The sequence below is a fragment of the Coregonus clupeaformis genome, chromosome 14 (assembly GCF_020615455.1).
Source record: "Coregonus clupeaformis isolate EN_2021a chromosome 14, ASM2061545v1, whole genome shotgun sequence".
NCBI lineage: Eukaryota > Metazoa > Chordata > Actinopteri > Salmoniformes > Salmonidae > Coregonus > Coregonus clupeaformis.
Window position 1 is genome coordinate 5,322,162 of NC_059205.1, and position 24,549 is coordinate 5,346,710.

The window sequence follows — 24,549 nt, forward strand, 5'->3', positions numbered from 1 at the left end:
TACACTCTTGGAACAAGGTGTGAGAGGTTGTCCATTAGCACCCCTTACTTTCCTCTTTTCCATTTTCTTGCTCTCCCCTTCTTTCATCCCTCGCTCTGTTGCACTTCCAGATGGATACCTCTGTCACTTTGATGACCAAACGTTCCTCTCCAAGGATTCGTGCATGACTCCCTGAGAAGACAGAATGTTCTGGACGAGAGCTGCCACTACATCAGCCATCAACCGCACAGACATACTGTACACTCTTAGAAAAAAGTGTTCCAAAAGGGTCCTTCGGCTGTCCCCATATGAGAACCCTTTTTGCTTCCAGGTACAACTATTTTGGGTTCCATGTAGAACCCTCTGTGAAAAGGGTTCTACCTGGAACCAAAAAGGGTTCTTCAAAGGGTTCTCCTATGGGGTCAGGCAAATAACCCTTTTAGGTTCTAGAAAGCACCTTTTTTTTTCTAAGAGTGCAGGGTTCAATCATATCAGAGGCAGTTGCCACAGACAGACCTACATTGCCATTGCCTGAGATCAGAGAATTGGTAAGACGTGTGGAGTAAAAATCTGCATCCCTATGACATGTGTATTAACTGCCACAGCTCTCAATTCACTTCCTCAAAAAACATGACTTAACTCATGAGACTGGAGCTGTCCTACACTGGAATTCGGAAGAGAAAACCTGACGAATGTTTCAATAATCATGGCCTCTATGTGTGCAAAGACATGGGCAAACGAGTTAACGACCACCCTGTACTCACATGTTTGTAATTGCAACTTTATCTGACAGACACCCGCTAAAGCTAACCTGACAGACACCCGCTAAAGCTAACCTGACAGACACCCGCTAAAGCTAACCTGACAGACACACGCTAAAGCTAACCTGCCAAATGCAAAAAGATTACCAGAAATCTGCATCCACCAAAAGGGCAGACAAATGTGTCAAAGTGACTCGAGGAAGCCGAATCCTTGGAATGTCAGCCATCCAAAGGAGCTGTAATCGGCCAAGGCAAATCCAAACGGGAAGGTAACTGTTTGATGCGTTAATACAGTATGGGCTCTGCAGATAATAAAACCCCAGGACGGTTTAGAATGTTCTGGGCCGTGGAAATGGGAAGGGCAGTTCCTATAATCCTGACGGACACAAATCCTTTGGGTGAGACTTGGTGGGATGGAGTGGGTGCAGCTGAGAGAGCCTTGGAGAGGCTAGAGCAGGGGAAGAACTAGCACTGTATATGGAGCTGGCCTCTCATAACCAATGATGTCATCATGAGCCTCTCATAACTAACGATGTCATCATGAGCCTCTCATAACCATCGATGTCATCATGAGCCTCTCATAACCAACGATGTCATCATGAGCCTCTCATAACCATCGATGTCATCATGAGCCTCTCATAACCAACGATGTCTTCATGAGCCTCTCATAACCAACGATGTCATCATGAGCCTCTCATAACTAACGATGTCATCATGAGCCTCTCATAACTAACGATGTCATAATGAGCCTCTCATAACTAACGATGTCATCATGAGCCTCTCATAACTAACGATGTCATCATGAGCCTCTCATAACTAACGATGTCATCATGAGCCTCTCATAACCAACGATGTCATCATGAGCCTCTCATAACCATCGATGTCATCATGAGCCTCTCATAACCAACGATGTCATCATGAGCCTCTCATAACCAACGATGTCATCATGAGCCTCTCATAACTAACGATGTCATCATGAGCCTCTCATAACTAACGATGTCATCATGAGCCTCTCATAACTAACAATGTCATCATGAGCCTCTCATAACCAACGATGTCATCATGAGCCTCTCATAACTAACGATGTCATCATGAGCCTCTCATAACTAACGATGTCATCATGAGCCTCTCATAACCAACGATGTCATCATGAGCCTCTCATAACTAACGATGTCTTCATGAGCCTCTCATAACTAACGATGTCATCATGAGCCTCTCATTACTAACGATGTCATCATGAGCCTCTCATAACCAACGATGTCATCATGAGCCTCTCATAACCAACGATGTCATCATGAGCCTCTCATAACCAACGATGTCATCATGCGCCTCTCATAACTAACGATGTCTTCATGAGCCTCTCATAACTAACGATGTCATCATGAGCCTCTCATAACTAACGATGTCATCATGAGCCTCAATTTGTGCAGGTAATTATAGAGAGGCGATCAACCGACGACGCAATGAAATTACAGAGCGTCGGATTGCTGACTCAATATTGAACGCGGTTGTTAATTAATTTATTGGAGGTTACCAGCATTCTCGTGTAATTTTGTTCTAACTTACCAGTCAATCATATTATCAATAAAATGCCCACTCAGACCTGTAAATGCAGCCACCTGCACCCTAAACCAGTTCTATCAACCCACCAACAAATATCATGACATGACATTTAGAAACTAAATGTCTCATTTTGGATAATTACAATAAACACAATGTTTTGCATTGGTGCATGAATTCCTCCTGTTCTCTGAAATCAAGTTTGTCCTTGCCAGAGTCGCCTTCAGATTGCTGCCTAGAGAATTAGCGTGGACCATTTTTTATTGGAGTGAAATTACAGTAGCCAAATAAATGCAACTGAAATATCGGTCTGGTTTCACCAGAGCTGGCCACACCTAGTATGCAGTGAGTGTTCACCCAACAAACCAACAAACGACCAAACCGCCTCCTGAAAAGAAATTATTCCTGACATCGCTGCAGCACATGACAGAGGTCAGGAGGGTGTTTGAGCAGTTCAAGGGTGGAGGTAATCTACAGTGCCTTGCAAAAGTATTCATCCCCCTTGGCATTTTTCCTATTTTGTTGCATTACAACCTGTAATTTAAATTGATTTTTATTTGGATTTCATGTAATGGACATACACAAAATAGTCCAAATTGGTGAAGTGGAAGGAAATAAATAATTTGTTTAAAAGAATTCTGAAAAATTAATAACGGAAAAGTGGTGCATGCATATGTATTCACCCCCTTTGCTATGAATCCCCTAAATAAGATCTGGTGCAACCAATTACCTTCAGAAGTCACATAATTAGTTAAATAAAGTCCACCTGTGTGCAATCTAAGTGTCACATGATCTGTCATATGATCTCAGTATATATACACTTGTTCTGAAAGGCCCCAAAGTCTGCAACACCACTAAGCAAGGGGCACCACCAAGCAAGTGGCACCATGAAGACCAAGGAGCTCTCCAAACAGGTCAGGGACAAAGTTGTGGAGAAGTACAGATCAGGGTTGGGTTATAAAAAAATATCTGAAACTTTGAACATCCCACGGAGCACCATTAAATCCATTATTAAAAAATTGAAAGAATATGGCACCACAACAAACCTGCCAAGAGAGGGCCGCCCACCAAAACTCACGGACCAGGCAAGGAGGACATTAATCAGAGAGGCAACAAAGAGACCAAAGATAACCCTGAAGGAGCTGCAAAGCTCCACCGCGGAGATTGGAGTATCTGTCCATAGGACCACTTTAAGCCGTACACTCCACAGAGCTGGGCTTTACGGAAGAGTGGCCAGAAAAAGCCATTGCTTAAAGAAAAAAATAAGCAAACACGTTTGGTGTTCGCCAAAAGGCATGTGGGAGACTCCCCAAACATATGGAAGAAGGTACTCTGGTCAGATGAGACTAAAATTGAGCTTTTTGGCCATCAAGGAAAACGCTATGTCTGGCGCAAACCCAACACCTCTCATCACCCCGAGAACACCATCCCCACAGTGAAGCATGGTGGTGGCAGCATCATGCTGTGGGGATGTTTTTAATCGGCAGGGACTGGGAAACTGGTCAGAATTGAAGGAATGATGGATGGCGCTAAATACAGGGAAATTCTTGAGGGAAACCTGTTTCAGTCTTCCAGAGATTTGAGACTGGGACGGAGGTTCACCTTCCAGCAGGACAATGACCCTAAGCATACTGCTAAAGCAACACTTGAGTGGTTTAAGGGGAAACATTTAAATGTCTTGTAATGGCCAATTGAGAATCTGTGGTATGACTTACCGATTGCTGTACACCAGCGGAACCCATCCAACTTGAAGGAGCTGGAGCAGTTTTGCCTTGAAGAATGGGCAAAAATCCCAGTGGCTAGATGTGCCAAGCTTATAAAGACATACCCCAAGAGACTTGCAGCTGTAATTGCTGAAAAAGGTGGCTCTACTAAGTAATGACTTTGGGGGGAGGGGAGGGGGGGGGTGAATAGTTATGCATGCTCAAGTTCAGTTTTTTGTCTTATTTCTTGTTTGTTTCACAATAAAAAATATTTTGCATCTTCAAAGTGGTAGACATGTTGTGTAAATCAAATGATACAAACCTCCCAAAAATTAATTTTAATTCCAGGTTGTAAGGCAACAAAATAGGAAAAATGCCAAGGGGGGTGAATACTTTCGCAAGCCACTGTATTATTCTAATAATCCATCACATCGATCAATAGGAGGTAATCTATTATTTTAATACTCCATCACACAGATCAATACGTGAGTGGTAATCTATTAATATAATTAAAAACAAAAAACTAAGTTTTAAGTGAGAAATAGGCATTGGTCTGAAGCCAAAATAGAAAGGAAATTCATGAGCACCACAATGCCCGCTCCATCCATGCTCTACCAAGGTTTTCCAGCACAAAGCTTTGACCTACTACTTTTATTTATTTATTTTTATTTTACCTTTATTTAACTAGGCAAGTTAGTTTAGAACAAATTCTTATTTACAATGACGGCCTACACCGGCCAAACCCGGACGACGCAGGGAAAATTGTGCGCCACCCTATGGGACTCCCAATCACGGCCGGTTGTGATACAGCCTGGAATCAAACCAGGGGGTCTGTAGAGACGCCTCAAGCACTGCGATGCAGTGCCTTAGACCGCTGCGTCACTCAGTAGCTATGTTGGTCTATTTCACTTCAAACAATGTGTATGCAGGTTGCTTAGGATTCAAACCATCTCGTACAACCTAATACATACTCTTAAAGGAGGTGATCCCACAATAATGTGATTTGTACCACATACAAGTTAAAGTATTGGATTCTTCACACACCACACTAATCCCATTCCGCTACCTTTTCAAGTTTATTTGTATTATATGAAGGCAAGCCCATTATGCTTGATTGATCGAGCTGTTTTGTCTTGTAGTAATGTGGTGCCTGCCTGTATTTCCTTAAACCTTTACTTTAGCAATAAATGTCATTGAGAAAAAAAAGAAATTTGGTCAGTTGGTGCCCAACATACAGTAACAACAGGTGGTGGTGTGTTGGACACAGTCGCTCATACATAGAGCCTGTCTGCATTCCTGATTTCTGTAACCGTTAGTTTACCTGTGTAATATTTACATAAGCTCAGACAACACTTGTTTGCAAACATGGTCCTGTTTTATCAACTGCTGTGCTGATCAATGGGCAGTTCATTACCTCTGTCAAATGAATATGAAGCCTAAAGTTATGTGTGTATTTGTATTTATTTTTGCAATAAAGATGGTGAAGCTACAATAATACATATTTACAACAGGCCTAAAAATACATACAGCGTAAAATAAATAATATTATATATATATATATATACAGTGAGGGAAAATAGTATTTGATCTCCTGCTGATTTTGTACGTTTGCCCACTGACAGTGAGAGACAGAATAACAACAAAAAAATCCAGAAAAACGCATGTCAAAAATGTTATAAATTGATTTGCATTTTAATGAGGGAAATAATTATTTGACCCCTCTGCAAAACATGACTTAGTGATTGGTGGCAAAACCCTTGTTGGCAATCACAGAGGTCAGACATTTCTTGTAGTTGGCCACCAGGTTTGCACACATCTCAGGAGGGATTTTGTCCCACTCCTCTTTGCAGATTTTCTCCAAGTCATTAAGGTTTCGAGGCTGACGTTTGGCAACTCGAACCTTCAGCTCCCTCCACAGATGTTCTATGGGATTAAGGTCTGGAGACTGGCTAGGCCACTCCAGGACCTTAATGTGCTTCTTCTTGAGCCACTCCTTTGTTGCCTTGGCCGTGTGTTTTGGGTCATTGTCATGCAGGAATAACCATTCACGACCCATTTTCAATGCCCTGGCTGAGGGAAGGAGGTTCTCACTCAAGATTTGACGGTACATGGCCCCGTCCATCGTCCCTTTGATGCGGTAAAGTTGTCCTGTCCCCTTAGCAGAAAAACACCCCCAAAGCATAATGTTTTCACCTCCATGTTTGACGGTGGGGATGGTGTTCTTTGGGTCATAGGCAGCATTCCTCCTCCTCCAAACACGGCGAGTTGAGTTGATGCCAAAGAGCTCGATTTTGGTCTCATCTGACCACAACACTTTCACCCAGTTCTCCTCTGAATCATTCAGATGTTCATTGGCAAACTTCAGACGGACCTGTATATGTGCTTTCTTGAGCAGGGGGACCTTGCGGGCGCTGCAGGATTTCAGTCCTTCACGGCGTAGTGTGTTACCAATTGTTTTCCTGGTGACTATGGTCCCAGCTGCCTTGAGATCATTGACAAGATCCTCCCGTGTAGTTCTGGGCTGATTCCTCACCGTTCTCATGATCATTGCAACTCCACGAGGTGAGATCTTGCATGGAACCCCAGGCCGAGGGAGAATGACAGTTATTTTGTGTTTCTTCCATTTGCGAATAATCGCACCAACTGTTGTCACCTTCTCACCAAGCTGCTTGGCGATGGTCTTGTAGCCCATTCCAGCCTTGTGTAGGTCTACAATCTTGTCCCTGACATCCTTAGAAAGCTCTTTGGTCTTGGCCACGGTGGAGAGTTTGGAATCTGATTGATTGATTGCTTCTGTGGACAGGTGTCTTTTATACAGGTAACAAACTGAGATTAGGAGCACTCCCTTTAAGAGTGTGCTCCTAATCTCAGCTCGTTACCTGTATAAAAGACACCTGGGAGCCAGAAATCTTTCTGATTGAGAGGGGGTCAAATACTTATTTCCCTCATTAAAATGCAAATGAATTTATAACATTTTTGAAATGATTTTTTTGTTTTGTTATTCTGTCGCTCACTGTTCAAATAAACCTACCATTAAAATGATAGACTGATCATTTCTTTGTCAGTGGGCAAACGTACAAAATCAGCAGGGGATCAAATACTTTTTTCCCTTCACTGTATAAGGAATTAGAAATTATTTATACTTTTACTTTTGATACTTAAGTATATTTGAGCAATTAAGTATATTTAAAACCAAATACTTTTTGACTTTTACTCAAGTAGTATTTTACTGGGTGACTTTCACTTTTACTTGAGTCATTTTCTATTAAGGTATCTTTACTTTTACTCAAGTATGAACATTGGGTACTTTTTCCACCACTGCTGTTAGTGAGAGGATTGCCCAGAGGTGGGGATGTCCAGATACCATACTTCCAACAGTCCTTTCATACCATAAAAGTGAAGCGAAATGACTGGTGGAAGGATCCTTTGGACCAGATATCTCCTGAGAAAGAAGTTCCTTCAATTGGATTTATTACCAGTCATGAACATCCACAGCGAAAATGCAGTTGCGATAATCACAGGCTTTAGAGCTGTTTAAATCAAAACAATGTGACACTTACATCCACACAGTGGCACACAAGGGAAGCTTTGCTAGGTGCTTCCATTTGATATAAAAAATATATATTTCAGTGTTCTCAGTTGAACATGCAAATAGTATTTTTTTTTCAATAAAAATTATTATGGAATTGACCCCTAGAGGGCCTCCCGAGTGGCGCAGCGGTCTAAGGCACTGCATCGCAGTGCTAGCTGTGCCACTAGAGATCCTGGTTCGCGACCAGGAGACCCATGGGGCGGCGCACAGTTGGCCCAGCGTCGTCCAGGGTAGGGGAGGGTTTGGCCGGCAGGGATGTTCTTGAACCCATCGTGCATTAGCGACTCCTGTGGCGGGCCGGGCGCAGTGCACGCTGACTCGGTCGCCAGGTGTACGGTGTTTCCTCCGACACATTGGTGCGGCTGGCTTCCAGGTTAAGCGGGCACTGTGTCAAGAAGCAGTGCGGCTCGGTTGGGTTGGGTTGTGTTTCAGAGGACACACGACTCTCGACCTTCGACCTCTCCCGTGTCCGTACGGGAGTTGCAGCGATGGGACAAGACTGTAACTATCAATTGGATCCCACGAAATTGGGGAGAAAAAGTGGGTAAAATGCCAACAAAAAAAAACCCAAAAGAAATAAGGAATCGACCCCTAGGATGTTTAGTTCTCAATATTACACTGATATTGCAACTGATTAAAGAAAAGCAGTCTTCAGATAACTATGAGCTGATTTACTAAGGGTTTGGAGGTTTTTAGCAAGCCTAAAACTGTACCACAGACACAAAATCATATATGTGAATTGACTAATCTCCAAGACATTGTTTATACGTTCAAACCAATTGATTGTTTGAGGCTGATCTATTTTACATAGTTATAGATCTTGGCAGTAGATGTTGGCACTAAACTAGAACAATACTTCACACACATTTTGTTTCACTGTAAATCAGTGGCGGTCGGTGCTGTTTAAGATGATGGAGGGCGATAATAATTTTTATGAGCATGGCCTTATTTCTATTACAGCATATTGGATGACTGTCACTCATATTCAATTTACCCAGCTCAATGTAACATCGATAAGTTTAGGCTACTACATTATACTCACATTTTTTAGGTTGCTACAACCTAGCCTATGAATAAAAGTTTACAACGTACGGGTCGAGAAATTTGAGTAATCAAGGTGACAGACAGTGACACATTCTATACCGCCTTGCACACTCTTGCCTGCATCTAGCTGATCTAGGATGTAATCATTAGTCCAACAGTAGCAAGAGTTTCTATTGGACAAATTCAGGTATGTTTATCCCTGTTTCGCTCAGTTTCCTCCCGTTTAAGAAACGTTTTTCAACAGAATCGGTGGAATGAATACACCCCTGATCACACACAAATACAGTTTACTTTCATAATAGCCACATACAAACAGCATCATCACTTTGCATGTTGTATAATTCCTTCAACATATCAGCTGTCTGTGACCAGGCGAAAAAACCTTTCCAAAGCCAAACCTTCATATCATAACTGATAACCGCTACACACAGCCTACATCATTGTCACCATATTAGCTAACGTCATAGGATGCTTTCGTAAATTTACTCTGGCTATCTACTCTGATTTCAGAGCACTCTTGTCTGAGTGTGCCGAATAACTGATGAATTTACGAACGCTCAACCCCCGTTGAATATGACCGGTGTCAGTAAACGTCGGCAATAAAACATAATTAAATTGATGCCAGCAGCACAGTTACAGTCACCAACGCTCTAGATAACATGAAAACAGCCTAACCAGCTCTGCTAGGGCAATTAAAATGTTTAGCAGTTACACCGGCGGGCCACGGTGGCAATAAATTAATAAAACCAAAAGCTTACCTTGACTTGGAAGAGTTCCAGTGTTGGATAGCCATAGCCAGCTAGCTAACATAGCATCCCTCTCTGTTTGAGCCGGGTGTTTGAGTAGGCTAAACTAGCTAGCTGCATTCGCTAGCTAAGTAAGTGAAAGTGAATAAAAATACAACAAAATATAGTTAGCTCTCTCTCTTGCTTCTCCTTCATTTTTTAAAGAAATAAATTTGTTCAAAACCGTTCAACTACTGTCTCTCTATCTTTGAGTCAATTATTCACCACATTTTATGCACTGCAGTGCTAGCTAGCTGTAGCTTATGCTTTCAGTACTAGATTCATTCTCTGATCCATTGATTGGGTGGACAACATGTCAGTTCATGCTGCAAGAGCTCTGATAGGTTGGAGGACGTCCTCCGGAAGTTGTCATAATTATTGTGTAGGTCTATGGAAGGGGGTTAAAACCATGAGCCTCCTAGGTTTTGTATTGAAGTCGATGTACCAAGAGGAGGACGGAAGCTAGATGTCCTCCGGCTACACAATGGTGCTACCCTAAAGAGTGCTGTTGAGGCTACTGTAGACCTTCATTGCAAAACAGTGTGTTATAATCAATTATTTGATGACGTGAATATATTTAGTATAGTTTTATCTAAATATTTCACTATTTGTATTTTTATGAAATTCACAGAGGAGGATGGTCCTCCCCTTCCTCCTCCGAGAAGCCTCCACTGCTGTAAATACTAAATAGCCAAATTAGCTAGTTTAGTAAGTCAGACCCTCAGTCATCCTCATATCATGCAATACCATAAATTAAGCGATGCTAAATGGGGTAACGTGAGTATCCCAGTTCAGAGTATTTATAAGTGCATCCTTCCTTCCTCCCTTCCTTGAAGCAATCACTGATCAGAAAATACTGGACAGGTGAAAGCCATGTGGTGGAGCCTTTGCGTTCACCTGTCGAATCATGCCTAACCAATGATTACATCAAGAAACACAGGAAGGAAGGACACACTTTTAAGGAATTGGAATGGGGCCAGTAACTCTTGGTAACCATGCGGCATGCTGGGAGTCGTAGTGCCGAACCAATTACTCACTGTAGTCGCTGTTCTCGTCCTTGCTGCCATCGATAGAGCCGTCCGGCTGCATCTGCAGGTAGAAGCCCTGCTGGCTGAACAGTCGCGTCACGATGCCCTTCAGCTGCGGCTCTGAAACAAAGGACAGACCCCACCACGCCCCACCCCCCAGGGGCACGTCAGACCACACCCCTACTACCTGACACCTCTCCACTGCTGAACACATTGACAAACTAGTAAAACACATGTTGGGGATAGGGTTAACGGTAAAAAGTCTGGGTACCAGATTGGTGTCAGGGTCAGGGGTCAGAATAGACTTGGTCTAGAACAAGAAAATTCAAAATAATCGATGGGTGGTCTTATAGTCTTGTAACATGATAGTAACCTATGCATCTTAACTGTTATCTTGTTGTATTGCCAACTTGCTGGCTAAGGTATCTCCTAACCTCTACGTGGAAAACTGATCCTTAAATCCTGATGCACCTGTAACCATTAGAGATACAGTATCTATTGCCCTCTTGTACACTGGTGAGGTTAATGGGTGGTTCTTGAAGGTGTTGATGTAATCTGGAATTCATCTATTATGGTACAACAGCAACTGACCTAAGTTTGGGGTTTTGGGGGTTGAGATTTGCCTGATCTTGGGTACATCTTTACCATTTTCATCAGGAGAGTGACTTGTGGGATTCACTCAGATTTTTCCACTATTCATCAAGAGACGAATGCTAACTTTTTATGCACTTAACTTGAACTTTTGCGTAAATCACTGACGTCATTGGGATACAAACAATAGTTGTGGACAAAAATCTCAAGTTATTCAGCCCTAAGTAACTGTTTGCATCTAAATGGGCTTGGGAGTTTTAGTGAGCCAGTACTTCATAATGTGGATTTGACTAACAAAAAATCTACTATGTTTATTGTGCCGTTTAGGGCTTTCAACTCTACAAATGATCCCCAATCAAAGGCTATGTTTATATCCTGAGGATAGTCAAAATGTTATACCATCTATAAATAACCCTGAGTATTATATCCTGATGACTAGTGACCTTTTTTATTTTATTTAACTAGGCAAGTCAGTTAAGAACAAATTCTTATTTACAATGACGGCCTACCCCGGCCAAACCTGGACCAATTGTGCACCGCCCTACGGGACTCCCAATCACGCCGGATTGTGATATAGCCTGGAATCTAACCAGGGTCTGTAGTGACGCCTGTAGCACTGAGATGCCGCTGCGCCACTCGGGAGCCCGAGAGTGAGCCCTTACCCCTATACATATCAACCTCCATCACTCCAGTATCCCTGCACATTTTAAATATGGCACTGGAACTGACCCTGTATATAGTCACCTTACCCCTATACATATCAACCTCCATCACTCCAGTATCCCTGCACATTTTAAATATGGCACTGGAACTGACCCTGTATATAGTCACCTTACCCCTATACATATCAACCTCCATCACTCCAGTATCCCTGCACATTTTAAATATGGCACTGGAACTGACCCTGTATATAGTCACCTTACCCCTATACATATCAACCTCCATCACTCCAGTATCCCTGCACATTTTAAATATGGCACTGGAACTGACCCTGTATATAGTCACCTTACCCCCTATACATATCAACCTCCATCACTCCAGTATCCCTGCACATTTTAAATATGGCACTGGAACTGACCCTGTATATAGTCACCTTACCCCTATACATATCAACCTCCATCACTCCAGTATCCCTGCACATTTTAAATATGGCACTGGAACTGACCCTGTATATAGTCACCTTACCCCTATACATATCAACCTCCATCACTCCAGTATCCCTGCACATTTTAAATATGGCACTGGAACTGACCCTGTATATAGTCACCTTACCCCTATACATATCTACCTCCATCACTCCAGTATCCCTGCACATTGTAAATATGGTATTGGAACTGACCCTGTATATAGTCACCTTACCCCTATACATATCTACCTCCATCACTCCAGTATCCCTGCACATTGTAAATATGGTATTTGAACTTACCCTGTATATAGTATGCTTACTTACTTTATCGTGTTCTTCTTATTTTTATATCTTGTGTGTTTTTGTTCTACCTTGTTATTTTTAGTATTACATTGTTATTGATTACTGCATTGCTGGGGTTAGAGCCGGGCAGGAAAGGCATTTCAGTGTGCTTGTGCACGTGACATGAAAACTTGAAACTTGAGTTGCCCTCCAACTTTGTGGTGCTTGTGGTAGCGTTGGGCTTGTGAGGGAGCTGGTGGATTAGGAGGCTTAGCCCAAGGCTATGGGAGTCTTTCGCCCACGGCAAGAAAAAACGTGAAAAAGTATGTTTTCGTTGGGAAAAGGTGGGGGTGCTTTGCAACGCCAGGGTTGTGGGTTCGATTCCCACGTGGGGGCCAGTATGAAAATGTATGCACTCACTAACTGTAAGTCGCTCTGGATAACAGCGTCTGCTAAATGACTAAAATGTAAAATGTAAGAGAAACAGCCTGGTCTCATAGACTAGACATAACATAGTAAATGTAAATCCAGGACACTTAAATTAGTATGATATGTTACGGTTGGTATGGTTACATAAGATAGGATGTTGGTCGGGTGTATAATGTGATCGTCTAGCAACCCAAAGGTTGCGAGTTCGTCTCATCACGGATTAGCAACTTTTCAACTACTTGCTACTTTGTAACTATTTGGCATGTCAGCTAACCCTTCCCCTAACCCTAACCTTAACCTAACTCCTAAACTTAACCCTAACCCTAACCCCTAATCTATGCATAGTCACTTTAACTCTACTTACATGTACATATTACCTCAATTACCTCGACTAACCTGTGCCCCCAGCACATTGACTCTGTACCGGTACCCCCTGTATATAGCCTCGCCAACTTTGTGGTGCTTGTGGTAGCGTTGGGCTTGTGAGGGAGCAGGTGGATTAGGAGGCTTAGCCCAAGGCTATGGGAGTCTTTCGCCCACGGCAAGAAAAAACGTGAAAAAGTATGTTATTTTACTGCTGCCCTTTCATTATTTGTTATTTATTTTTATTTTATTTTTTACTTATAAATTTTTGCAAATTCGTAACATATTGTACGTTTTGCCAACTAGTAACATATTGTACGTTTTCAAATTGGTAACATATAATACGAATTGTAATTCGTAACATATCATACGAAATGGGTGATGGACATCCACAAATTAATTCATACCATACGAAACGTAACATATCGTACTAAATGGAGTCTCGGATTTGCTTACAGAATAATACGAATTCTCTGAGACCAGGTTGAACTCTCAGTGATGGTTAATGTGTAGTTCTTTTAGTTTCTATTGAGCTTATCAACAGGGGCACTTAGCAGTGAAAATAAAACATTCTTGAATTTTTTGTCCTTCAATATTTGGGATTTATGAAACAAATGTGTTAGATTTGGATTGAACAGTAGATGCTCGAAAAGAGTACCTGTATTCTGATAGTGATGCTGCTTATGGAGTCATGTGTTTGTGAAGGTTAATTTGAAGCTACGACAGTTATGATCCAACTGTATAATCTTATCAACTGGGTCAACCATCGTACAACCTGTTATTTTCTAATCTGTGATAGTTCAAAATAACCTTCATCATCAAAGTGAGAGTGAACGGAAAGTCAATAATAATCCTGTACTTTGTTTGAGCTAAACAAACAAAATTGTCCTTGTATACAAGTTCATTATTCAATTGAATTTTCTTGGCCTTTAAATTAAACCCTTCATTGATCAAGACCAGCTCTCTCTAGAGGTGAAGTGTTCAGAGAGGGCTGACGGAGTAGCATCTGACCTCAGAACAGAATCAGAATCATCGCCAGTGTCCACAGGGGATCCCCAGTGGACTCCAGGGCTGGTCCTGGAGCAGATATGTGGCATTTGATCCGTACTGTCGTTGAGCCCAGGGTTGGCCTGCAAGCTGACCTCGCATCAGTGGAGGTTCATGTCGGCTCAACTGTACATCATTCTGTCCATCAATCCACAACTCACCTACCACCGGCGGCAGAGCCGTCAATCTCTGGGACAGGCCCGCCATAATCCATCATGGGTAGGGCAGGGAGAGTGGTGTGGGGGATGGGGGGGTGACAATGGTGTAGGGGGAGAGTGGAGTGAGGGATAGGGGGAGGTTAGGGGGAGGGGGAGAGTGGTAGGGGGAGGGGGATAGTTGTGTGACTGGGGGACTGGTTTGGGGTTAGGGGGAGAAGGGGGAGTGGTGTGGGAGCTGGGGAATGTTGTGGGGGTTAGGAGAGGGAGAGTATAGGGGATAGTGGTGTGGGAGCTGGGGGGAATGTTGTGGGGGATAGCGGGGGGGACCTTACTAAATCAAATGTGATAACTGCACTACAATAAATAAAGACTTGAACATGGTCTTTGTGATCACTGACAGCAGAGCACATCTGCTCCATTCAGAGGGGCGGGAAACACAATGGACGTGCTTGTGTTGTGTTGTGTTGTGTTGTGTTGTGTGCAGTGGAGGCTGCTGAGAGGAGGACGGCTCGTAATAATGGCTGGAACGGAGCAAATGGAATGACATCAACCATGCGTTTGACGTATTTGATACCATTCCATTATTTCCGCTCCAGCCATTACCACGAGCCCGTCCTCCCTAATTAAGAAGACAGCAACCTCCTGTGGTGGGTGGGTGGGTGCGTTTGAGTGCAAATGAAGTATGCAGGTATGTGAGAGGAGAAGGAAATAGGGGGAGAGGGTGGACAGTGAAATAACAAATTGCCTGTGTTTGTGCTTTGGGATACGCCCACCATGGGAGGATGTGCCTGTGTGTTTGCACAACCTCAAGTGTGACAATGTAGAGACATAAACGGGGACAGTTGGGTATGTTGACAAACGGCGTTATGACCATGAAATGATGAATGATCACCTCAACTGCTATAGACGACACTTTAGACAGGGAAAAACACAGCACGTCAATACACACGGATAAACAGACCACCCAGTCACACAACAATACTCCACATGTGACACACATGTTAAACACACATGCTAAACACATGTTAAACACACATGTTAAACACACGCTGGAGGAGCAAAACAAAGAGAGAGTAAAAACGGATCAGATATTCGAACTGAAAGACTGAGAGAAAAAAAACCGAAGAAGAGGAGGGAGAGAGTAGCCAAAGAAGAAGAGACTACCGCAAGAGAGCTTAAATCACACAACATACAAAATAAGGAAAAATACAAAAAGGAGAAATAAGATCCGAATTGAAAGCAATGTCAAAACAATTATCAGAGGAGTCACTGGCATCAGACAGGTGCTGCAAGCCACCACCACCCCACCCTCCCACCTCCACACCACCCTCCCACCACCACCACCCCCACCACACACTCCACCCACCACCACCCTCCCACCTCCCCTCCCTCGCAAAAGGGGTATCGACATGGGCGCGAGATGATGCGGGGGGGTGGAGACGGAAAGAAACACAGCACACACGGATGGAGGCTGAGCTACTGACCTAGCCTGCCGCCCTTACGGGACACCTGTGGAGGTTTGGAGGGTGCATCTTACGGGGGGGTAGAAGGAAAAACAACATTCTTTTAACAGACAAATTCCTCCAGCAAAGGCTGCTTGTCAAAATGTTCTAACCAGTCTGATGATGTGATGTCTGTCTGTCTGTCTGTCTGTCTGTCTGTGGATCTGGTCTTTCTGCCTGTCTGTCTGTACCTCTGTCTGTGATTCTGGTCTGTCTGTCTGTGGGGGGACGGCGCACCTCCTGTCCATCACATGACAGCCTTTGGCTGGCTAAGGAGGGGAGTGATTGGCTGGCTAAGGAGGGGAGTGATTGGCTGGCTAAGGAGGGGAGTGATTGGCTGTTCCTCTTTATCTGTGCACCAGGAGAATGGGAAGAATGATAGCTTAGCATACTAGCCCCAGAGTCTGTGTCCATCACTATGGCTGGTAGCCTCTTCATCCCTATAGCTATCTCCCTACACTGCAGTAAACCTCCCCTCTGCAATAAACATTTACCATTAAACATCCCATCTTAAAAACAGCCTTGGTGCACTGCGGTGCAACTTATCTCCACTAAGTCTCAATCTCCATTAATTATTGAATTATTTAAGGTAGCGTTAATTTAAACCTGGCAGGGGAGATGTTAAAAATGAATGTTAATTAGCAAGCTTAAATATATGTGAATATATGTAGGCTATAGCCAATATTTGCCCTGCCTTCTAATATAAATGCACAGCCTTTGACTATAGGATAATATGGCAATAATGGTGCTAAGATAATCGATCATTCTGATCACAGCAACATAACATTAATATCGGTAACGTCACAACATATACATACTTTTACATTGAGGCTGATACGGTAGGATGTTGTGGGTAAACTGTTGTGCTGTGCAGTGGTTCTCGACAGACAACACGTGAGCTATGGAACAGGTGGATTTTTCGCATTGCATTCTCAGGCACCGCGGAGAAATCTACCTCCAGCCTTTTAGATAGAGCCTTCGACTGCAGTAATGCATTAGTTCAGCTCGGTCGAGGGGCGGGGGAACCGTTTGACACAAAACTACAGCACTGACCTGGTCTCCGCCGAGCGGCTGGTCTTTTCTTGCCGCTGCAGAAACGGACTTTGCTGAAGACCCCCAAGAAATGGCGCTCGCATATGGAACGTGGATCTTTGCTGGGGCTGGGACGGCGTTTAGTAGTAGAGACTCGGTCGCTGTTTGACTCCCTCGCCTGGCGTTTCTGACGGATCAAGGAGCTGGCGAGTGCGGCCATCTCCCTCGCGGGCGAACCGAACCGAGCCAAGGGTCGTTGGACAGAGGTCGAGTGGTTGTGTGGAAGTTTGGCGCAAAAATAACCGTTAAATAAAAAATGCATTTACGGTCCACGAGGGTTTAGCCAAATGTCCTTCTGATCCCCCTTAGAAAACAAGTCCCGCACATCATCGGGCTTTAGACAGCATCCTCTTGAGGAACGATACCAGGTAGCCTATAAACACAAATTCCTTGCAGGGAAAGCTTCAAATGCCACCAATTTACGCATAAGCATGGCAAAAAAAAATCTAGGCTATTCAAAGAATTTGCAACTGTGGTAAATAAGTTTGTGTGTTGTCGGAGCGTGCGTGCCCAAATTGAGTCTCAGGGATTCCAGGTGAATAGCGCCAAGTCTGACAAACACGACTATCCCCTCGGTATAATCCTCATTTACACGGAAAGTCCGTGAGTGGCAAAATATCCAGCACAATAATGCATTCGAGACACCTTAAACTTCACTGTAAACTATTTCATCAACAGCTGCGTGAATGCAACGCCTCATAACTTTTCAATTTATTAAGCCGAAGAAAACGCCGAATCGAGAGGGGACAAAGGGTAGGCGGCGGTCCATTTGGCTGCCCCACTCACTCTCCAGGACTACCGGCATCTGTGCCAGCGTACCAGTCCTTCTACCAGCAGACCCTCAGAGCACTGTCGGGGAAAGGTAATGATCTGCAAGAATGCAGCAGCAACATAGTGATTTGGCTTTACGATGAGAGCAGTGGCGGCTGGCCGATAGAGGGCGCTAGGGCGCCGCCCCCTTAAATAAAATTATTTTAAAAAATTTAAAAAATAAAAAAAATAATAATAATAATAAAAACATCAGTATGTCAATATTTGTGTGTTTGAAATATGGAATGCACACAGTAATATGTGTAAGATATGATAGAAAATCATATTCGCAACCTTTCCTCTGCCTGTCAAATGCCTCGTCAGCTCTGGGCGATACAGAAAGTGCCCCGAGGAGGCGGGTCTACGTAGCAGTTAAGCCAATTGCTAATTTAAGATATGAATGTATGACATAAAATGTAGTCAATAAGCGATCTTAAATCGAATCCAAGGAGGGCGATTATTTTACGCCCCCAAGCTCGCCCCCTGATAAAATAAGGACCGGGGTCCAGTGACGCCATTTTACTAGACAACAATGGCGACGCAAACGTTACTCCTCCAAGACCCAACCCTAACTCGGTGAAATCTCTCCTCCAAGATCCGTTTGAGAGAGAACTTTGTCAGAGAAAGTTCGGGTGAAAGAGCTGGGCCCAGATCAACCTGACCTCTCAATCAGACAGCAGGCTAGCGAGAAAGGGAAGCAGTATATGCGCGGCTTCTCCCGTAGCTGGTACACCAGGAAGGCTTGGCTAGCTGGGTGCACTGATGCTAATGCTTTATTTTGCTTTCCGTGCTTGCTTTTTTAAAACGACGGGTCAGATTCAGCATGGACAGGTACCGGAGTGAGGGATATGAAGCACCTGTCAGAGAAGGTAAAGAAACATGAGAACACCAGGGCACACATGGACAACTCTGTAAAGCTAGCTGTATTAGGAAGGGTGAACATTGCTACGCAGCTGGATGACGGCCACAGGATTGCGGTGAGGAAACACAATGAGGAGGTGGATAAAAACAGGCACATTCTATCCAAAATTATCGATTGTGTGAAGTTCTGTGGGGCTTTTGAGTTGGCCTTGCGTGGGCACGAGGAGACTGACTCCTCAGACAACCCCGGCATTTTCCGGGGCTTAGTGGATTTTGTTGCCTCCCTCGACAGTGTGCTGGAGGAGCACCTGAAGACAGCTACCGTTTTTAAGGGCACGTCAAAGACGATACAGAACGAGCTGTTGGACTGTATGCTGTCAATGCTTAAGGATTACATCCTGGAGGAAGTAAAGAGTGCTGATTTTATCGCCATTCAAGCTGACGAGACGACTGACGTTTCCACCCACTGCCAGTTGGTGCTTGTGTGAGTGATTATCATAGAGCCGTCACAATTATATTTGTTTTAGTATTTTAAAAGGAAAGAGAAGACACAATCAGACGTTGATAATAATGCAGGAAAGTACTACACAGTTTGTAATAATTATTCAGGTGTCCACCAGGTCAATTTCTAGAAGAGGCCTAGTTGTTATTGAATATTAACTTTATTGCTAAGTGAACAGCAGAACAAAATTATGTTGCATCCCTCTCACAAATGTAATAGAAAAAAGGCTTTAAAACGTAATAACATCAGTTAATTATGTACATCACAGGTTAAAAGCAGTTACTAGACATAGTTTGTGTGTATATACACACTGTCTGTCTGTCTGTCTGTCTGTCTGTCTGTCTATATATATATATATAAGTCACTGGTTGTGTGTTGAGGGGGAATTACAGTGAGTTAAGAAGTCTGATTGCAAGTTATCAAATTAAACTTTATTTTTTGGACCCAGGGCCTCAATTCCCTCTTTGTGTGGGGACAGCGCATCTGACGAGCAGCAACAGCCCATCAAGCTGACGGAGGATGCTGGGACCAGGAGAACAACAGAGGTTGGCTATAGAGGTAAGTTGTGATGTAATTGTCAGTGTTTCCCACCTAGAACTTTTTTTCAGGCCTGGTAGTATGTAGCCAAAACCCTGAACAATCAGCACCTTGGTAATCATATACTTGAGTTGGACATAGGCATGTGTCAGTCAGGATCACTTGCATCAAAATAGCTTAATTGCAAATTAAAGCTGATGATGTATCTTTTACAGGTATGTGATACCATCCTGAGTCATGCCAAAGAGAGGTTCTCCTTCACCCAGCACCTCATCAGCGCAACACTATTGCACGGAGAGTTGTTCCCACAACACAGTGTGAAGTTCCCCGATACAGCGCTTGAAACAACCGTGGAGGCGTACCCCATGTTGAACAAGGCCAAGCTCAAAACCAAACTGTCCCTCATCTATGAGAACAGTGAGTTCAAGGCTTGTAGTGGTGCAGTGCCCCTGTACCAGTTCTTCATGGAGAACAACCTTCAGAGCACTTTCACAGAGACTGCCAGCCTCCTCAAGATCCTCATCACCACACCCATGACAACTGCTGAGTCAGAAAGGTGCTTCTCTACACTGAAAAGGATCAAGACCTTCCTGAGAAACAGCATGACACAGGATCGCCTGAACGCTCTGGCCATGCTCTCCATGGAGAAGAAACTTGTCAGGGACATTCCTGACTTTAATCAAAGGGTCATTGAGAGGTTTGCCACTCAGAAGGACAGACGGGCAAAATTCCTGTACAAATAAGATGACAGACACACACACACAGAGCAGCTCTGGCCGCATGTTTCTTTGTATATAGTTGACCTTAGCATAAAAAATCCAGTTATATATGGTACTCTAGAAAGTCTTAATAGTGTCTTTGCTAATATTACTGTATATATGTTGTTTTGTATCAATTAATTGTTGCAGTTCTGGAGCACATTAACAATTAGTCACATTTAGTATGATCATAAAATACTGTATGCTATTCTTCCAGTCAAAGGTTTGAGTTCATCCACTTGATATCCATTTCTATATTATACATCCTTTCATACAGTGTAAGATTTCCTATAAACTTTATAATAATTTCATGTTATTGTCCACTTTCCACTCTGTTCTGACAGCATGCCTGTTGCGTTGCCTGTTTACTACCAATGGTGAAAAGTTCACTTTAAATGCAAATGAAAGGCTTGGGTTTGTGTAATATGTTTTTGTGTAAGAATGCCTCAACTTTTAATATTGGCATTAAATAATTACTGAATGTTTCACTGAGCACTGCTGTCCTGCAGTTTGTGTTAAAATATATCGCGATGGTTACAGGAAAAAAAAAGTATGGCACAGCCCCACCGAGAATATTTTTCACCAGCCGCCACTGGATGAGAGAGAAAAATATGCGTTTTGTTATTATTATTGTTCGTATGTAGGCTATAAAGATCTTCCAAAATGCCCGTTTCCTTGCATACAACACGATTGGTGTAATGGATGATTTCCTTCCGTATGGATGGATGGGTGGCGGGTGCTCTCCTCTCGCGGACAGGCACGCGTGAATGGGCTCACGGTTCTCTCTCTACGCAATCTTACGTGATTGAGGTTTGGATGAAGAATTATCCGGGGCACAGAGAAAAAGAGAGAGAATTGAGTGAGGCAGGAGGAGGGAGAGGAACAAGGGAGAAAGAGAGAGTGTGTGTGAGAGAGTGAGAGAGAGAGTACGTGCATGCGCGTGTATAAGAGAGCAACACCAACAAAGAGAGAGAGCGAGAGAGTGAGTGCGCGTCTCCAAAATAACGGTGTACTGTGGTCGTCCCTGCGCGCGTTCAATCCAAACTGTCCACGAATTTCCGATGCACGTCGGTACCGCATTCATTCTTGGGACAGTCTTTCTTCTATTTTAAATGTAGCAGTGAACATATGATATAATCTAGGGCTAGAGAGCCAACTTCGCCCGATACAATCCCCATTATACCATTCCAATTCCATTGGCTTATGAATTAATTACTTATACAGCAGTTTTATATTGCAAAAAAAAATATTTTTAACAAGTGTTATATCAAGTCTGCCACTATTAAGAAAGTGTTCTGGCAGGCCCTCTCAAGGAAAGTGCCAACTCCTGAGCTCTGTGCATTAACTGATGAAAGTGTGTGTGTGTGTGTGTGTGTGTTGAGAGTGATTTTCTTTCTGGCTCTGTGTCCTATGTAGCGTCCTCATGTAGGAGCGCACACACAACAGCGGCTTAGATGAGAAAGAATGACGTAAGCCATACATGGAAAACCTCTTGGCTCCCTGCCACGGAGAATCGTCATGAAACATTTAGGGACTAACTTCGTCTGGGTAGGCCCACCCACTGGGGAGCCAGGTCCAGCCATTCAGAATGAGTGTTTCCCCACAAAAGGGCTTTATTACAGACAGAAATACTCCTCAGTCTCATCAGCTTGTCCGGGTTGCTGGTCTAAGACGATCCTGCAGGTGAAGGAGCAGGATGTGGAGGTGCTGGGCTGGCATGGTTACACGTGGTCTGCGGTTGTGAGGCTGGTTGGACGTACTGCCAAATTCTCTAAAACGACGTTTGAGGCGGCTTATGGTGTAAAAATGAACATTCAATTATTTGGCAACAGCTCTGGTGGACATTCCTGCAGTCAGCATGCCAATTGCACGCTCCCTCAAAACTTGAGACATCTGTGGCATTGTGTTGTGTGACAAAACTGCACATTTTAGAGTGGCCTTTTATTGTCCACAGCACAAGGTTCACCTGTGTAATGATCATGCTGTTTAGTCAGCTTCTTGATATGCCACACCTGTCAGGTGGATGGATTATCTTGGCAAAGGAGAAATGCTCACTAACAGGGATTTAAAAAAATTTGTGCACAACATTTTAGAGAAATAAGCTTTTCGTGCATATGGAACATTTTTGGGATCTTTAATTTCAGCTCATGAAACATGGGACCAACACTTTACATGATGCGTTTATATTTTTGTTCAGTATAGTTAACCAAATAGTTACACGGAATACTTGCCTTCGGAAAGTATTCAGACCCCTTGACTTTTTTACGTTACAGCCTTATTCTAAAATTGATTAAATAGTTTTTTCCCCTCATCAATCTACACACAGCACCCCATAATGACAAAGCAAAAACAGGTTTTTATAATTTTGGGCAAATTTATGACAAATAAAAAACAGAAATATAGCATTTACATAAGTATTCAGACCCTTTACTCAGTACTTTGTTGAAGCAACTGTGGCAGCGATTACAGCATCGAGTCTTCTTCGGTATGACGCTACAAGCTTGGCACACCTGTATTTGGGGAGTTTCTCCCATTCTTCTCTGCAGATCCTCTCAAGCTCTGTCAGGTTGGATGGGGAGCGTTGCTGCACAACTATTTTCAGGCCAGAGATGTTCAATCGGGTTCAAGTCCGGGCTCTTGCTGGGCCACTCAAGGACATTCAGAGACTTGTCCCGAAGCCACTCCTGCGTTGTCTTGGCTGTGTGCTTAGGGTCGTTGTCCTGTTGGAAGGTGAACCTTCGCCCCAGTCTGAGGTCCTGAGCGCGCTGGAGCAGGTTTTCATCAAGGATCTCTCTGTACTTTGCTCTGTTCATCTTTGCCTCAATCCTGACTAGTCTCCCAGTCCCTGCCGCTGAAAACCATCCCCACAGCATGATGCTGCCTCCACCATGCTTCACCATAGGGATGGTGCCAGGTTTCCTCCAGACGTGACGCTTGGCATTCAGGCCAAAGAGTTTAATCTTGATTTCATCAGACCAGAGAATCTTGTTTCTCATGGTCTGAGAGTCTTAAGGTGCCTTTTGGCAAACTCCAAGCGGGCTGTCATGTGCCTTTTACTGAGGAGTGGCTTCCGTCTGGCCAATCTACCATAAAGGCCTGATTGGGGGAGTGCTGCAGAGATGGTTGTCCTTCTGGAAGGTTCTCCCATCTCCACAGAGGAACTCTAGAGCTCTGTCAGTGACCATCAGGTTCTTGGTCACCTCTCTGACCAAGACCCTTCTCTCCCGATTGCTCAGTTTGGCCGGGCGGCCAGCTCTAGGAAGAGTCTTGGTGGTTCCAAACTTCTTCCATTTAAGAATGATGGAGGGCACTGTGTTCTTGGGGACCTTCAATGCTGCAGCCATTTTTTGGTACCCTTCCCCAGATCTGTGCCTCGACACAATCCTATCTCGGAGCTCTACGGACAATTCCTTTGACCTCATGGCTTGGTTTTTGCTCTGACATGCACTGTCAACTGTGGGACCTTATATGTGGTCCCACAGTTTTCGGACCACCTTGTATATACCCGATAAAGCATTAATTATATAGACAGGTGTGTGCCTTTCCAAATCATGTCCAATCAATTGAATGTACCACAGGTGGACTCCAATCAAGTTGTAGAAACATCTCAAATATGATCAATGGGAACAGAATGCACCTGAGCTCAATTTCGGGTCTCATAGCAAAGGGTCTGACTACTTATGTAAATAAGATATTTCTGTTTTTTATTTTTTATACATTTGCTAAATTTCCCAAAAACCTGTTTTCACTTTGTCATTATGGGGTATTGTGTGTAGATTGATGAGGGCATTTTCTTTATTTAATCCATTTTAGAATAAGGCTGTAACGTAACAACATGTGGAAAAAGTAAAGGGGTCTGAACACTTTCCGAAGGCAGTAACTTTTTTGACTCATCACATACAGTACGCTGCTACTGTTTATCTGTCACTTTAGTCCTAGTTGTCTGTACATATCTACTTTAATTACCTCGTAGCCCTGCACATCTACTCTGTACTGGTACCCCGTGTATATAGCCAAGTTATCATTACTCTGTACTGGT

The 24,549-nt window shown here is 43.6% G+C and overlaps 1 protein-coding gene across 4 annotated transcripts in view; it reads right to left on the reverse strand.

Annotated features, from left to right (window-relative positions):
• The window catches only part of LOC121580630 (fibroblast growth factor 12), a 58,480-nt gene that overhangs the window by 23,974 nt on the left and 9,957 nt on the right, over positions 1 to 24,549 (reverse strand). Inside the window, exons 1-3 of one of the 4 annotated variants that reach the window (XM_041895606.2) lie at positions 17,004 to 17,953; positions 15,933 to 15,980; positions 10,462 to 10,572 (exon numbers count right to left, since the gene is read on the reverse strand). In XM_041895606.2, the coding sequence (XP_041751540.1) occupies positions 10,462 to 10,572; positions 15,933 to 15,980; positions 17,004 to 17,304 (460 nt within the window). In that variant the 5' untranslated portion in view covers positions 17,305 to 17,953. Of the gene's footprint in view, positions 1 to 10,461; positions 10,573 to 15,932; positions 15,981 to 17,003; positions 17,954 to 24,549 lie in introns of those variants that run through there. The other 3 variants (XM_041895608.2, XM_041895607.2, XM_041895609.2) reach the window with 3 other exon arrangements.